At 41.5% G+C, this 15,668-nt stretch overlaps 1 protein-coding gene across 1 annotated transcript; it reads left to right on the top strand.

Moving 5' to 3' along the window:
- The first annotated feature begins 7,686 nt into the window (after window positions 1-7,686).
- Window positions 7,687-15,629, top strand: LOC147001436 (schlafen family member 2-like). The gene is made up of 5 exons (XM_085829317.1): window positions 7,687-7,823; window positions 11,861-12,879; window positions 13,103-13,111; window positions 14,122-14,214; window positions 15,016-15,629. The coding sequence occupies exons 1-5, from the start codon at window positions 7,687-7,689 to the stop codon at window positions 15,627-15,629; spliced, it is 1,872 nt and encodes a 623-aa protein (XP_085685443.1).
- Window positions 15,630-15,668: the final 39 nt, after the last annotated feature.

The following is a 15,668-nucleotide window of genomic DNA, read 5'->3' as shown; positions in this document are numbered from 1 at the left end:
CACTTAACTTAGCCAAAGTCAGTTACCCTAATGTCATCTTCTGGCCTCCAAAGGCATCTTACATGCCTACAAAAAATTTAAGAACAACAACACACAGCCCCATAACACATCTTCAAAGAGTTATAAATATACAGTGCATAAAAGAGTCCTAAGTGCCCACATTGGGACAGCACTGAGAGCACCAGTTACTCATGAAAACTCAGGCCCTGGAGACAAAGGAGTTCCCAACGTCAGTGGTCCCATGAGGAAAGTTGCATTTACTTGCTATTGGCCAAGTTACTGTAATGCCCCACCTTAGTCTTCCAACCATATTCCCTACCCTGTGAGGTTGGTTCTGTAGTTGTCATTTTAGCTGTGAGTGCCCCCTAGAGTTCAAACAGCAAAGGCAACTACAGCTTCCAAACACCTCAAATAGAAACTCAGAAGGAAAATGGATGTGTTGTTGATGGTGATGTTTTTCCAGTCCCATGAGCCTCTTATTAATTGGTATTAATTGCATCAAATTGAGTGTTTCAATGTGATATTATCATCTGTGGAATGCCCTTTGCTTATGGGGCTCCTCTTTACCCTCCCTTGTCCCTCCACCCATATGAGGGACATAAATCTCTTCTTACATAAGTCTCCCTTGAGCTTTCATAGCCTTTAAAAGCTATATGATGGGGCTGAAGGGATGGCTCAGTGGTTAAGAACACTGGATGTTCTTTCAAAGGATCCAAGTTTACTTCCCAGCATGCACATGGCAACTCACAACAGTCTGTAACTCCTGTTCTAGAGGGTTCGACTCCCTCACACATACAGGCAAAAGACCAATGATTTCGATAGAATAAAATTTATATATATATATATATTAAAGGTAGAGAATAAAGTTAAGTATGTTTGGGAGAAAAAAATTTTTTTCATAGGTGTACATGGGGAACCCTTAGGTCTTTGTGGTTGTTGGTAAAGAGAGTCCTTATTCCAGGGCATAGCAGAAGAATCCTACCATCTGGAATAGGTAGCAAGTGAGAACTTAGGCTATTGACTGGCAGGTGTACTTATCTGGAATTAGTCTATTTGGTCCACAAGAGGTAGATTTGAGTGGGTTTGATGTAGGTTAAAAGTTTACAAAGCACATAGATTTGCTAGCAACATGAACAGTCTTTAAGATGAGCTTAGGAAAGACAAAACTCTTTTGTGGAGGAGAAGGAGAAAAAAGAGCTTTTTCCTTCTGTCTAGGAAACTAAATATATATAAATTTAGCAAAATGAGAAACAATTTTAAGTTTATATCTGAGAGACAAAGGAAATTTAAACCTTGACCTTGTGAACATAGTTGATCGTATAGTTTAGCATGAGATATACCTCAAGTCTATAGTTAAAAGGCAATCAAAGGAAATTTATTTAAGTTTATGATTATACAGTTGGATCATATGGTTTAGCAAGAGAAACACCTTAAGTCTATGGCTGAAAGACAAGCAAAGGAAACGTGTATTTGTGCATGATAGATGATAATGTGGATTCAGCACCGAGAAACACTTTAAATTCAGCTAAAAGACATCAAAGAAAACATAAAATTTGAATCTGTGAGTATACAGTTGGATTGTACAGTGGAATGTTTTATTAGGGTTAGGCAAATTTATAAGAACTCAACAAAATAGTGTTAGGACAGTGGAACAGCGAGAAGAGGAAATATGAGGCATTTAGTCACTGGAAACTGAGTTTACATAAGAAAGGAACAGGTTACATCTGTGAAAGCTTACATCTGAACTTGTGTATCATTTACCATGAAGTCTCTAAGAAATCTAGCTGTCTCAGCTAGTTAATGAATTTATTAATGAGCAAATACAGCGGTGAATTACCTTAGGGTAAGGTGCTATGTTTGTTTTCCAGATGTCAAACTACAGTTACCTTAGCTGTCAATGTAGTCAGATTGAAGAATAAATTATAATCTAGGATTCATGTACTAATTAAAATGACAGAGTTTCATCCATGGTCCACTACCTAAATAGTTCTCAGGTCTCTGTGGTCTCCATGGCTACTTGAGCAGAGTCAGTCTGTCTTTCAAATCCAGAAGACGAAATCTATTTTCCTGTGGAGTTAGATACCTGTAAAATGGGAAATGACCCACATTGTCTTGGGCAATATGAGGCATTTGACTCTCAGAATATTCTGTTTTATCCACAGTATTGACCAAGCCCTGGCAGTGGGCAAGGCAATGTCTGTGTTTCTCAGGGATTATCATACCACAATCCAGGTAGACTCTTGTCTCAGAAAGACAACCTGAGGATAACCACCTCCAGCCCCCAAGCCCAGGGAACCAGAATGATGACTCTTCATAACCTCTTCCTGCTGAGTATGGGCACTGAGATATCTTGAGGGTGGGGTAGGGAAAATTAGGGAGTTGGTTGTCCTTAAGAAAGCCACACCAACTGTTGTTATAAACTCTGATGTCTGTGTCTTGACTGGATCTGGCTGAACGTCCATGAGATTAGGAGTTCAAGCAGGTCAGTTCAGCATGTCTGCCAAAGAAACTCACCGAAGCTGTACATTCTGTAATGTATAAATCTCAAAACAAAATTATAGTGTCATCAAGATATATTTTGTTTGATTCTCCGGAATCTAGTTCTTCAGGCAGAGGGTCTCTGTACTGCCTAGTTTTGTGTCAACTTGACACAGCTGGAGTTATCACAGAAAGGAGCTTCAGTTGAGGAAATGCCTCCATGAGATCCAACAGTAAGGCATTTCCTCAATTAGTGATCAAGGGGGAAAGGCCCCTAGTGGGTGGGACCATATCTGAGCTGGTAGTCTTGGGTTCTATAAGAGAGCAGGCTGAGCAAGTCAGGAGAAGCAAGCCAGTAAAGAAAATCCCTCCATGACTTCTGCATCAGCTCCTGCTTTCTGACCTGCTTGAGTTCCAGTCCTGACTTCCTTTGGTGATGAACAGCAGCATGGAAGTGTAAGCCAAATAAACCCTTTCCTCTCCAACTGGCTTCTTGGTCATGATGTTTGTGCAGGAATAGAACCCTGACTGAGACAGTCTCCCTTTGTCATATCTGATCCATATAACTCTGGAAGATGTCCAGAGTCTAATCACCTTGTCTAAAAATGCAAAGATAAAACCTTTCTCTCAAATCAGCATATTCTTCAATCAGCAACCAGGAAAGCTTGTTTCTTGCCTTCTCTTCCAGAGAAATAATAAAACAAACACAAAGCTCATAATCCTGCTCATATCGATAATAAAACAATTCAAAACAAATGAAGTAAAGTAAAAAATACTGTATGAGCCTATTATTATGCCTGTTCTAATTTGTCATGCCAAGATATTATCACAAAATTCCCTTGGACCCCACGTTCAAAGAATATGAGTATCTTGCGGACTATATATACCATCTATCTGTTATGCTCTCTGCCTGGATCCACAGATTCGATGTTAGTACTAACTTTCATACCATCTGTCTGTTGTGCTCTCTGCCTTGAGTGACAGATATCCATCAATACCTGTTCATACCAGGCAATTGTCACTGCTCTCTACTTAGGAGTCAGTAATTTTCCCTATCCTAATTCTGAACCACAGGGGAAATTCTCCATGTGATTCAGACAAAATCTGTATGTAAATCTATCCTAAAAGCAAAGATACGAGCCTTTGAATTAAAACATACTCCAGTCAACATCTGCCAAGGAAGAAGGCAGCTTCCATTCTCCAGCTCTCTGTGACTCAGAGCAGCCTGCCCTTTTCACAACAGGGGACCTCAGAGCCTGTGTGTAGAAGCTGCCTGTTTTCTTTGTTTCAAGTTCCTGCCTGCCGCCCCCCCACCCCCACCTGAGCCATCACATGACCCAATTCTGCTCATACTACACCTCTGCTCTGATTGCCCAGAAGAATTCCAAATTTCCAGTGGATTCCTGCCCCATATTGGGTGCCACCTCTAGAGTGAAATTAAAAAAACAAACAAACAAACAACAAAAACAACAAAAAGCAAAAAAAAAAAAAAAAAAAAAACACCTTCCCATGCTAACACCAGCTACTCTCTGACCCCAACTTTCCCACCACCCCCATGGCTAGCCCCATGCAGAGACTGCCCATCTCTTGCTGGGGATTCTGCTCACCTTCCCAGTCATTATGCCCCCTGTAGCTAGCTGTCACAAATCCCAGTAACCAGGTAAAATAAACTCTACATGCTTGTAATCTATCAGTCAGATTTATATCAGTAAGTTCTCACTCCACAAAATGTCCACACAATAAATTCAGAGCCCACCTAGATAAGACAAATTGTACTTCATTATCCACCCCTTATAAGATACTCATAGCTACCTGTGGCTATTTAAAGTCATGCAGAATCTGGATCTTCCTTCTCTTCCTCCATCTTCCTTCCTTCTCTCCTGTACTCTCTCTCCTCTCTAAATCTCCCAGCCCACCTTCTTTATCCACTGCCCATTGATTGGTCCCTTGAAATCTTTACTCATTAGGGGAAGGTTCTGGCACAGAATACTTCCATTTGGGGTATCCCAGTATTCAGAAGTTGTTTCACATAAGGTGAGTATATCCTCTATGAAATCAGAGCCTCTTTAAAACACCTTGGATCTATCCTATGATGCCACCCTGGATCATCATATCCATGTTCCACATGGTTAGCAGGCACATGCTGTATAATTACTGGGAAAGCTGATGGTGATTTGGTATCCCTAGGCTACCCTTCCTCTATCTCTGGCAGTGTAGTTTATTTGACATTAATCTTTTCTTCAAAACTGTCTGTTCCATTCTTTTTCTGATCTTGTGTCCTGTGCAGATACCCACCAAGCTCCTCATCCCTCCCAGGGACTGCAGGGACTGGACACTGAAAGTGCACAACACTGGAAAGGACCACAGTCTGCTGCCAGCCCAGTTTCATTCCCCCTTTCCTCTTGGGGAAAACTCCCATTCTCTTGCTCTATCACTGGGTCTGAGCATTTTTGTTCTTCCTTTTCTGGTATCCTTGTCTCCCATGTGCTTCCACCTCCACCCATAGTTTTTCTTGTTGTACAGTCATTCTTCACACTTCTTATGAAATGGAATATAGGAAGAAGTAAAACAAATGCACATATAAACACTAAAACAGAAAGTTCCCTTTGGGAGCAAAGTAGGGTATATCCAAGCAGAAGAAACCACGATAATTTTTATTTGCTGGAATCTTCAAAAATGTCATCCCTTTGTCCCCTGCAATTTTCCTCTACAACCTCTAAAATAAAATTTTCCATTCTGCCTCACCACTCATGGGGCATACCTTGTAGTCAGACTTTTAGCTACTTTTGCCGTCAACATATCAAAAGTGTTGTGGTTGTTCTTGTTGTTGTTGTTGTTGTTGTTGTTTCTTATTTGGACAAGATTACTTCAGAAACCACAACCAACTGACACCAACCGACAGCCCATCAACAATGATCAAGACCAACCGACAGTAGTCTTGCCTCTCATGGTCATAGCATTTATAGACCCTCGGAAGAGTTCCAAATTTCCGAATGTCATATCATCACAGAACTATCTACAGCTGACAAACCATGCTTCTGCTAGAGCACAAGCAAATCATACTCAGCTGCTGTAGGCAATCTGAAGTAGTCCCTTTCCATACCTGGGGTTAAAATGAAAATATACTCTTACAATGTTTGTATGTTTTTTAAAGAAATCAATATTCTCATTTCGGTCAGATCAATACAGCAAACCAAACCTGAGTCCTCTGAAAGGACAGCAACTTCTCTTAACCACAGTTCCATTTCTCCAGCCTCTAGCTGTCAGCTTTGCCATTCTTCATGTACTTCTGTGGGCCTGGGTACCAGAGGTTTTCCCTGGAGATCTCTGTCCAGACTAGGTGGGAAGGTTCCAGCGAAGGGAAGTGAGTGCAGGCAGGGAGACAAAATCTCTGCCATGCCATCCAGGTCGCTGGGTAACTCTGAGCCTCTCTGAACTGAGTCAGGACAGGCTAGGCCTATGAAAAGCTGACAATCCAGTGAGGAGTACAGTAGGACCTCAGATGGCTCTCCAGGAGATAAGATCTCTTCCCAAGTGTTACATACAGCTCTTGGAACAAAAGACTCAGACGAAGGAATAGTTCTCACATACTTTTAATTCCCTGAATGGATTTATTTTTTTAAATACTTATTTCTTTATTATATATAAGTACACTGTAGCTGTCTTCAGACACTACAGAAGAGACTGTCAAATCTCATTACAGATGGTTGTGAGCAACCATGCGGGTGCTGGGATTTGAACTCAGGACCTTTGGAAGAGCAGTCGGTGCTCTTAAACACTGAGCCATCTCACCAGCCCCCCCCCCCAATGGATTTATATACAGTTCTGGGTGTGATTCAGGGTTCGACAGCAGGCACATCTCATTGACTTGGACTGAGACTTTGGGGAAAATCTTATTTGCATGTGGGAAGGCTTGGTGCTTTTCCTATGTGGCTGATAGCCACGCCTCTCCTGTGGGGGCTGTGGGACAGTAACTTTGACAGGAGCCAGGAGTCCAGGAGACATGGTCAAACACCTGCCATCCCATGTAGGTGAATTATCACCACCGGGTCCCAGGGTTCAAGATCTAGCCTCGACTAAAAACCAGGCTGTCTGCGCGTAGCCCCTTGCCCCACACACTCCCTTCTAAAATGTTCCTCAAACTTTACAGTGCAGATCATCTTGATATTCTATTTGAGAAAAAGCAATTATTCTCGGCACTTTGAGCAGTGATAAATCTGTATTGTTTTGACCACTTGTCTTAGTTAGGGTTTCATTGCTCTGAAGAGACACCATGACCAAGGTGACTCTTGTAAACGATAGCATTTAACTGGAATGGCTAACTGTTTCAGAGATTCAGTCCTTCTCCTAATGGTGGGAGCATGGCAACATCCATGCAGACATGGTACTGGAAGAACTGAGAGTTCTAGACTCTTCATTCAAAGGCAGCCAGAAGGAGACTCTCTTCCACATTGTATGTGGCCTGAGCTTAGGTGGAGACCTCAAAGCCGAACCCCACAGTGACACACTTCCTCCATCAAGGCCATACCTCTTAATAGTGCCACTCCGAATGTCCAAGCCCTCTAGCATATGAATCTATAGGGGGCTAAACCTATTCAAACCACTATACCACAGCTGCAAGAAAATCTTATTGCTATAATTTCCAGCCCTAATAAGCCTATATAAAAAGCACACAATGAAGTCATTGCACTTATCCACTATAAGCCTAGATTGGGGTAATCTACCACTCTGCTAACTTTTCCCCACCAATTAGACCCCTTGCTACTTGAGGTTTCTCCTGGCCACGTGGTTCTGGTCCATCATGACTTCCTCCTCTTCTTCAGTCCTCTTTCATTCCCCTCCCCTCTTCTTCTCTCACTACCTGCACCCACTCTCAATCTCCAAGTCCCACCTTTCCCCTCCTCTGCCCAATCAGAGGCTCCAGCCATTATTGACCAGTTAAAATGGGAAGAAGTTTCACATGAGATCACCTGAGTGATGGACTGCTAGTCTGGGGCAACACCTCTTGAGGAAGCAGCATAGCATCAGAATACAAACGGCTATGAAAAGACCAGTGAAACCTGGAAGTTCACAGAGAATAAAAAAGAATTGAAGAAAACATACAGAGCCCAACACTGTGTTGACTGGTGTTATGAAGACTAACACACTAATTGTTTCTGTCCACAGAATCTGAAGATAGAAAGAGTTGAGAAGGTATTTGAAGAAAAGATGGATGGAAACACCCCACAGTTGGTGAAAGATATGAATACACAGACATCCACACAGCCCTCTGTTCAACTCAAGTGCCCAGGAAATATTCTTCAGGATGGACAGCATGACAAGCCAGGAAGTTTGAAAGATTTGCAGTATGTAAATTGATTTTTTTTTTGTCATAGTTAGAAGATCAATGTTCAAATATGGCTTCATAAGATCAGGAAAAATGTCCTGAGAGAATGAAAAGAGAAAATCTAGGTTCCAGAACATAGAAGCGACCCCAGGAGAGAGATTTAGATTAGAGAGCACCTTCCTTAAAGAAAGAGAATGCTGCTGGGCGAGGTGGCGCACGCCTTTAATCCCAGCACTCGGGAGGCAGAGGCAGGAAGATTTCTGAGTTCCAGGCCAGCCTGGTCTACAAAGTGAGTTCCAGGACAGCCAGGGCTATAAAGAGAAACCCTATCTTGAAAACAAAACAAACAAAAAAAAAAAAACAAAAAACAAAAGAAAGAAAGAAAGAAAGAAAGAAAGAAAGAAAGAAAGAAAGAAAGAAAGAAAGAAAGAAAGGGAAAGAGAATGCTTTCCTGCAAATGGAAGCTGTAACATAGTGTTTTTTACCCGTCCTCTCAGTTCCCAGAAATAATAACTCTGAGACTTCTTACTTATGATGTTTCTTAATTCAAAACAATTACATCAGGATTATATACAGTCATTACAATAAATTTGAATTTTACAAAATGTGCAAGTTACTGTATTCAGTTCAAAATTGTCCCAAGAGTCCCTGTCTTAGTTGGGCTTTACTACTGTGAAGAGACTCCATGGCCAAGGCATCTCTTATAAAAGCAAACATTTAATTGGGGCTCGCTTCCAGGTTCAGAGGTTCAGTCCACTGTCATCATGGTGAGAAGAAAGGCAGGCATGGTGCTGGAGGAGCTTAGAGATCTATCTTGATCCAAAGGCAGCCAAGAGAGGACTCTCTTCTGCACTGTGTGGACCTTGAACACTAGGAGCCCTCAAAACCCACCTACACAGTGACACACTTCCTCTAACAAGGACACATTAATACAAACAAAGACACACCTCCTAACAGAGCCACTTCCAACTGGACACAGGGTCCCTCGGTATCTTGCATGCAGACATGCACACTCTCCTGCAATTTTGGGAACACAAATTAACATAATGCAAGCAGCATTATATGAATCCCACTATATTTACCCCTTTTTGTCCACTTAAAACGGTTCTTTCTCTCATATATAAATTGAACACAATTATAACAATTATTCAAATTATAATGTAATTGTATATGATATACATGACAACATCCAGTTTATCATATGTGGCATTTAAATAAATTTCTCCATCATCTATCCTAACTTAAAGGGTTTACAATTCTATACCTGAAACATGTTTTGATTTTAACTTGGATTAACATCTGAAAACCATCGTTTCAAATATAGATAATCATCCTGAATGTTAAACAACTTAAGTTTGTTATGAGACTATAACTAAACAACCCCATCCGAGATCCAAGACTGAATTAAATATTACCTGAATATACAGGAAGCACAAAAACATAGCTTCTAAATCTTAAACAATTTGTAGAGACAGATGACTGCCTGGACAGTCCCCTATATTCCTCATAACGTTGGAGCATCTGTCTTCAGGCTCCTGGCTTCTAACCATCTGAATGACATTAAGTGAAGCAGGAATTATGAAGAACTAGCTTACCTGGTCTTAGCAGAGCTAATCTGTAGACTATCCTGCATCATGTGTCTTTTCCTGGATAGTATTTTTTGTCTGCAGATGATTCTTGCCCAGTGGCTACCTTGCCACAATTGGAGCAGCTCCATATGGAGGTAGTGATGATCAGTACGTTCTTTGAAGTGTGAAGGGGATACTGTCAGGAATAGACATGGTTCCTAGTCAAAAAATCTATTAATAATGTAATGATTTTAAATGCCATATTCTGTGGATCTCTGATGCTTTGAAGACTATCTGTCTACATATTATATCTGAAGTGTTAAATCTTGACTACTCTTAGCTATTAATATTTGAATGATATTGAAAACATTTTTAGTATAATTAAGTCTAATATTACTATGAGTTTACTATCTGGCCTTTAACTTGCTTTACTTATTCATCCTAAACAGTTTGTAACAGCAGCTATTAGAAGGACTGGGTCTAAGCCTTGAATTCTTAAATGAGTTGCATTGGAACAATGGCGATCTAAGAGTAACAAAATTAATTTTAAAATTGGTATCAATATACAAAAATTTATACCGATGACAACCTTAAACCTGTATCAATATATTAATTCCGTACTAAGGTCAGAAAATATAATTTTAATTCTTCATCAAAATGTAAAGATTTCTATCAATGTATGATTATGGCAATAAAATGTTTTCTTTAAGAGTAAATTTAGTAATCCTTTCCCATTTATCTAATTTCCTCTAAAATTACTCTATCCCCCTTTCTTTCTTTTAACCCCCTTACCTTTACCTCAGGAAGAAAGGATAGGGAAGAGGAGAGGAAAGATAGAAATCCCCAAGACTAAGCTCTCTATTTAGTTTCCTCCTCGTCAAAAATTATGACCATTTTCAAATTATCTCTTATAATTACAACCTACTTATAATTTATAAAATATCCATAACCAGACATTCAAAACCAAGGGATAAGGATGATGAGTCTCCATAGCAACTTCCTGCTGAAAGGGGGTGGGGAAGGAGTGATCTTTCCTCTCCCTCTCCTTCTCCAGGCACGGCAGATCTCCTTCCTCCCTCCTTCCTCAGACCCTTCCCCAGGAATCTAAAAGTCCTGCCTCTGTCTGCCATGCCCAGTCATTGGCTGCCAGTACCTTTATTTAACAATCAAAGCAGAGTGGGGGCAGGGTCCCTCGGTGTCTTGCACGGGGACATGTGTATTCTTGGGCAATTTGGGGGACACAAATGAACATAATACAAGTAGCATTAGCCCAAACCCACTACAAGGAGCTTTCCTCAGCAGGTATCCCATGGCTTTGGCATTTCTAACATCTCAATATTTTCACAAGATCTTTACAAGTTCTGGATTGTAGTTGAAAGGAAAAGTCCAAATGGAAACAATAACCGTGTCATAATAACACCTAGCATGGTGTAGCTACCCCTTATTCAACTGCAGAAGCATAAACAATAACCTTATCTCTATGGGAGCCTGGCATGAGTTCACCATTTGCTTAATTGCATTTAATATCCTTGGGAACAGAATTTAGCCCCATTCTAGTTCCAGGTCACCCTTTAATATTTGACCCAGACATGTTGCATTTTTCCTCTCTAAGATAACTGTGCTTGATAGACAATGTACTTCATGGGAATAAACAAGAAGACAAAGTCAATGCTATAATTGGAATCTCATCTCATCCTCTAGCAGACTCTTCAAAAAAGTTAAAAAATCAGCAACATTCTTCACCAAAACATCATAAGAATGATCTCTAGACAACATAGTCAATTTCTGCTCCTCTGAAACATCTTCAGCCAGGACCCCAGAATTCAAATCACTTTCAACACCAATGTATTCCATATTTCTACTACTATGGCCCATTAATCCTAAATTAAAGCATTCCATTGCTTTCCCAACACAAAGTTCCAAAATCCACATTCCCTCCAAACAAAACCTTGGTCAGGCCTATCACAGCTATAGTCAGTCTCTGATATCAACTTCTGTCTTATTTTGAGGTTTTATTGCTGTCAAGAGACACTGCAACTGAGGTAACCCTTATGAAGGACATTTAATTGGACTTGGCTTACAGTTTCAGAGGTTCTGTCCATTACTATGATAGTGAAAAGATAGCAGCACGCAGACAGACAGGATCCTGGAGGCCAATAGTACTACATTTTAATCCTAAGGCAACCAGGATGGGACTCCCTTCTGCCCTAAACAGAGCTTGAACACTAGGAGTCCTCTAAGACCATCTACCCAGTAACACACTTCCTCCAACAAGGACACACCTTTTCCAATAAAGCCACCCCTCCTACGAGTGACACTTTCCATGGACCAAGGATATTCAAACTACCACAGTCCCTAAACAAATGTCACATCTGACCTTCATACTTGCTCATCCAGAGCAGCTGAGATGGTTGTGTTCTATGTGTGGTAAAGCAGAGCTGCCTCTAACTATGTAGGTCCTTCTGAAATGACTCTGTGTGTCTTCCAGTGAAGGACTTCATCTGAGAAACAGATACAGAAATTGGAAAACGAACATCATTGTTGATCAGGAGACAGACTATGCTGAACTGGTTCTGTTTATTGGAGAAATCACACTTGGAGAGAAAAATAGGAATTCAATGAAAGATATTCAACTGAGAAGAAAAGAAGCCAAAAGTATATTACAGGCTGTGTGCACCCTGCTGAATTCTGGAGGGGGCGTGGTCAAGGCTCACATTAAAAATCAAAACTACAGCTTCACCAGAGATGGAATGGGACTGGATTTGGTATATTCCTTACCCAGTATCGTGCACCTTCCTCATGACTATCTAGACTTCATGCAGCACAAAGACTACTTTTTCATTTTTGTGAAACCATGGAAGCCGAATCAGAGAGGTCCGGGGATCACCACCTTGAAAACGAACTTGTACATAAGAATCTTCTCATTCTCAGTTGAACTGAAAGCAGTGGTTGCATTGCAGTTCCTCAAATCCAGAACAAGTTCTGGAAAAATCATCTGTAATGAACCACTTAAAGAACGTCTTACCTTATTTAACAGAGACTGGCTTGCCTATGAGGAGACATTCTGTTTCACGAAATCCACACATGCTGAAGTAAAATTGACTCCTAAGGAAAAGATTTTAGAGATTCTCCCTCAAACTGTTTCTGCATTTGCAAACACTGAAGGGGGATATTTGTTCATTGGCTTGGATGGCAAAACCAAGCAAATTATTGGTTTTGAAGCAGAGAAGAGCGATCTTGTGCTTCTAGAGAGTGAAATAGGAAGGTGCATCCAACAGCTGCCTGTCACTCACTTCTGTGAGGAGAAGGAAAACATAAAATACACATGTAAATTCATCGAAGTACACAGATCCGGAGCTGTGTGTGCATATGTGTGTGCGCTCAGAGTGGAGAGATTCTGCTGTGCAGTGTTCGCTGCAGAGCCCCAGTCCTGGTACGTGGAAGGTGGCTGTGTGAAGAGGTTTACCACAGAGGAATGGGTGAAGCACCTGATGGATGGCAGAGCAGGTAAAGGAACAGAGATTAATAATCAATTGATGTTGGGCTGAGGGGGTTGGAAGATTGCTTTCTGGGCTTGGGCAACCTGAAAACTCCTTACATACCAACAGCTAATTTACCCATCTCTGGTTCGCTATCAAAAGTTTATTCATTGCTTTCAATAAAGCTGTGAGCTTTTCCCTTCACAATAGCTAGCTCTGATACAGCCTGCTTCTTTAGTAGCTGGAACTAGAGGAAGAACATGGAGGAACCAGGCCTCATTATCCCTTCAAGGTTCTTGTCAAGTGCCACAGCAGGTTAAGCTGACATCACTGCCAAGTCTCAGGCCAGGGGGAAATGTAGCCCTACTGTTTGCAGCAGAACAGTGAGAGTGTTCGCCTGGCCAGGCCTCATGGCAGGCCGGTTTCCATCAGAGCTGAGCAGCACAGCCTGGCATGGACACTGCCCTTCCTGTACACTGATCTTCACACATCCACGTCCAGTTCTTCTTGTTTGTCTTCAGACCATTTCTAGCTTGCTTGTCCCAGTCTCTTGTACAATAGGGCTTCTGTAACTTACACTCAGGTACCCCTGCCCTGATCTCAGTTCTCTGATTTCATTCTGGTTTTAAGACACTGGAGCCTCATGTGAACTCACCCCAGAACCTTACAGTCTCTGAAAATGCATGCTTCTCACACCCTCCACAAACCCTTTCCTGACCAGCCTTCCTGCCTTCCAGATATAGCTGCTTTTAACATAAACCAAAACTGCTGACATTTCTTAGTTGGAAGAATGCTTGCCTAGCATGCAAGAACCTCTGACTTCAATACCCTGTACTCTATAAAACCCTAATACTAGGCATGGTTGTACACTTGTGATTTAAAATCTTTGGAGGGATATGTAGGTGGATCAGAAATTTACAGTCACTCTTGGCCACATAGTGACTTGGGGGCCAGCCTGGGCTATACGAGACCATATTTCAAGTTAAGAAACAAATAAACACAAAGTAAAATGTACCCATCGACTTATTAATACATTAAACTACTCTTAGCAGCCTCTCTACGGCTATGTTTTATTGAGGGAAGTGGAATGCAGTTCAGTATCATCAAACTCTAATTTGGTCGTTTCTTTTTGTCCTTATAATCTGACTTCTGTTTCTATTAGGAACACAGGGTTCAATTGAGACTTTGATTGTGCTTTGCAAAACTTATTGGATTTATGAGAAATTTAAAATTACCTTTCTCTTCTCATGCATTTCTAAGCAATAGAAACACACACTTCAATCAAGCAGACTGACACACCGTCCCTTTAGCTGCTTTCCTTATGGCAATCCTGATGCTGCTCAACAGAGTGCTCACCTTCCAGGTAGTTTCACTGTGGCTGCCTAGGTTGGTTGCTGTGACTTAGGTTCCAGCCTTCTTGCTCAACTGGGCTCTGTGGTGAAAGATGTCTCCAGGCTCCTGCACTGGGAGTGTTACTTGTTATCAGGTCCCTTGAGTTACTTGATACATACACACACACACACACACACACACACACACATGATAGAACCTGGCAACATGTTACAATTTCAGGATAGGGAGGAAATAAAAGAAATTTCTTCTGTAATTTTAACCTGTCAGGTAGAAGATGAAAGTGTTGCTTCAAATTCCTTTACTGGATACAAGGCTTTGAAGAACTGTATGCTACCTTATGGCTGGGACTGCCAGTCTGTGTTCACCAGGAAAGCCTACCAGCCCTTGTGGTCCTCTCTGAGGTGTCCTCTCCCCATCCCTGGAGCTCTGGCAATGCACTCTGCTCCCTGCTTTGCTCTGGGGAACCTCCCCATTTCTCCCTGCTTTTCTCCTGTTTCATCACCTGACTGTTCTGTCCTCAACATTAGTCTGTCCTTTGCTACCTGACTTTTCTCATCCGTGGAGTTCCTCAGAGCAAGCCTCTGAGACTGTGAGTGTTCAGCTGCTTCCATGGCTCCCTCTTTGGCCATTTGAGTGTCCAAGTCCCCCTTGCATCTACCTCCTTCCAGTTCTTGAATCAGTGTTTGGTATCTTGTGTTCACCTTATCGGTTGGGCTACAAAGTGTGGGACTTATAAACTGTTTGGTGATGTGTCACACACAACATTCCGGGCATTTTACTTTTATAATTTGTTCTTTCTTTTCTTGTCTAGTGATGCCTGGAAAGTTGATACGCTCTCCAGAAGCCCTCTGCATGAAACCATTCTCACTACATGAAGGCTATGAGCACTTAGTCCGGACAGAATTGGGCTCCCTGCTTAAAGGAACACTGGTTATCTCTAAGAGCTGGGCTTTGAATCTGGGTTTGCAAGAGAAGCAGGAAGTTATCTGGGATGTGCTTCATATTTCCCAGGGCGGTCTCCTAACCCTGTATGTCTTTGTCCAGGGAGATGAGAACCTGGAAGGCAACAGCAGTCTTCTGGGGGAACTAGGTGCCGAGTTAAAGGGCTATTATAAACAAATTGCCCTAACATTAAAGCAGACGTTGGTAAACCATTGTGGTTACACTGCGAAAATAGGTATTATAGTAAAGATAACATACTTGGGTCATAAGACAATGTGTCTTTATGACTCAAGCGCGAAAATACGTTACCCCCAAAAATATTATCTGACGACCAAGGCAGTAAAGTACTTAGAAAAAGCTCTTGCTGAAATCTTAGGAAGTTGTGATTCTTTCTACAGTTTACCCAGGAGAAAGTGGGATTCTTTTATGTCTTCGTATTTAAATGTGGGCAGTTATATAGTTTCCGTTTTGAGAAAGTCTTAACTCATATTCGAATCTGACGAGACATAAAAAAAAATGGAG

Source organism: Mus caroli, unplaced genomic scaffold (assembly GCF_978045245.1).
Source record: "Mus caroli unplaced genomic scaffold, Mus_caroli_1 scaffold_13, whole genome shotgun sequence".
NCBI lineage: Eukaryota > Metazoa > Chordata > Mammalia > Rodentia > Muridae > Mus > Mus caroli.
This window is presented reverse-complemented; position numbering and strand designations above follow the sequence as displayed.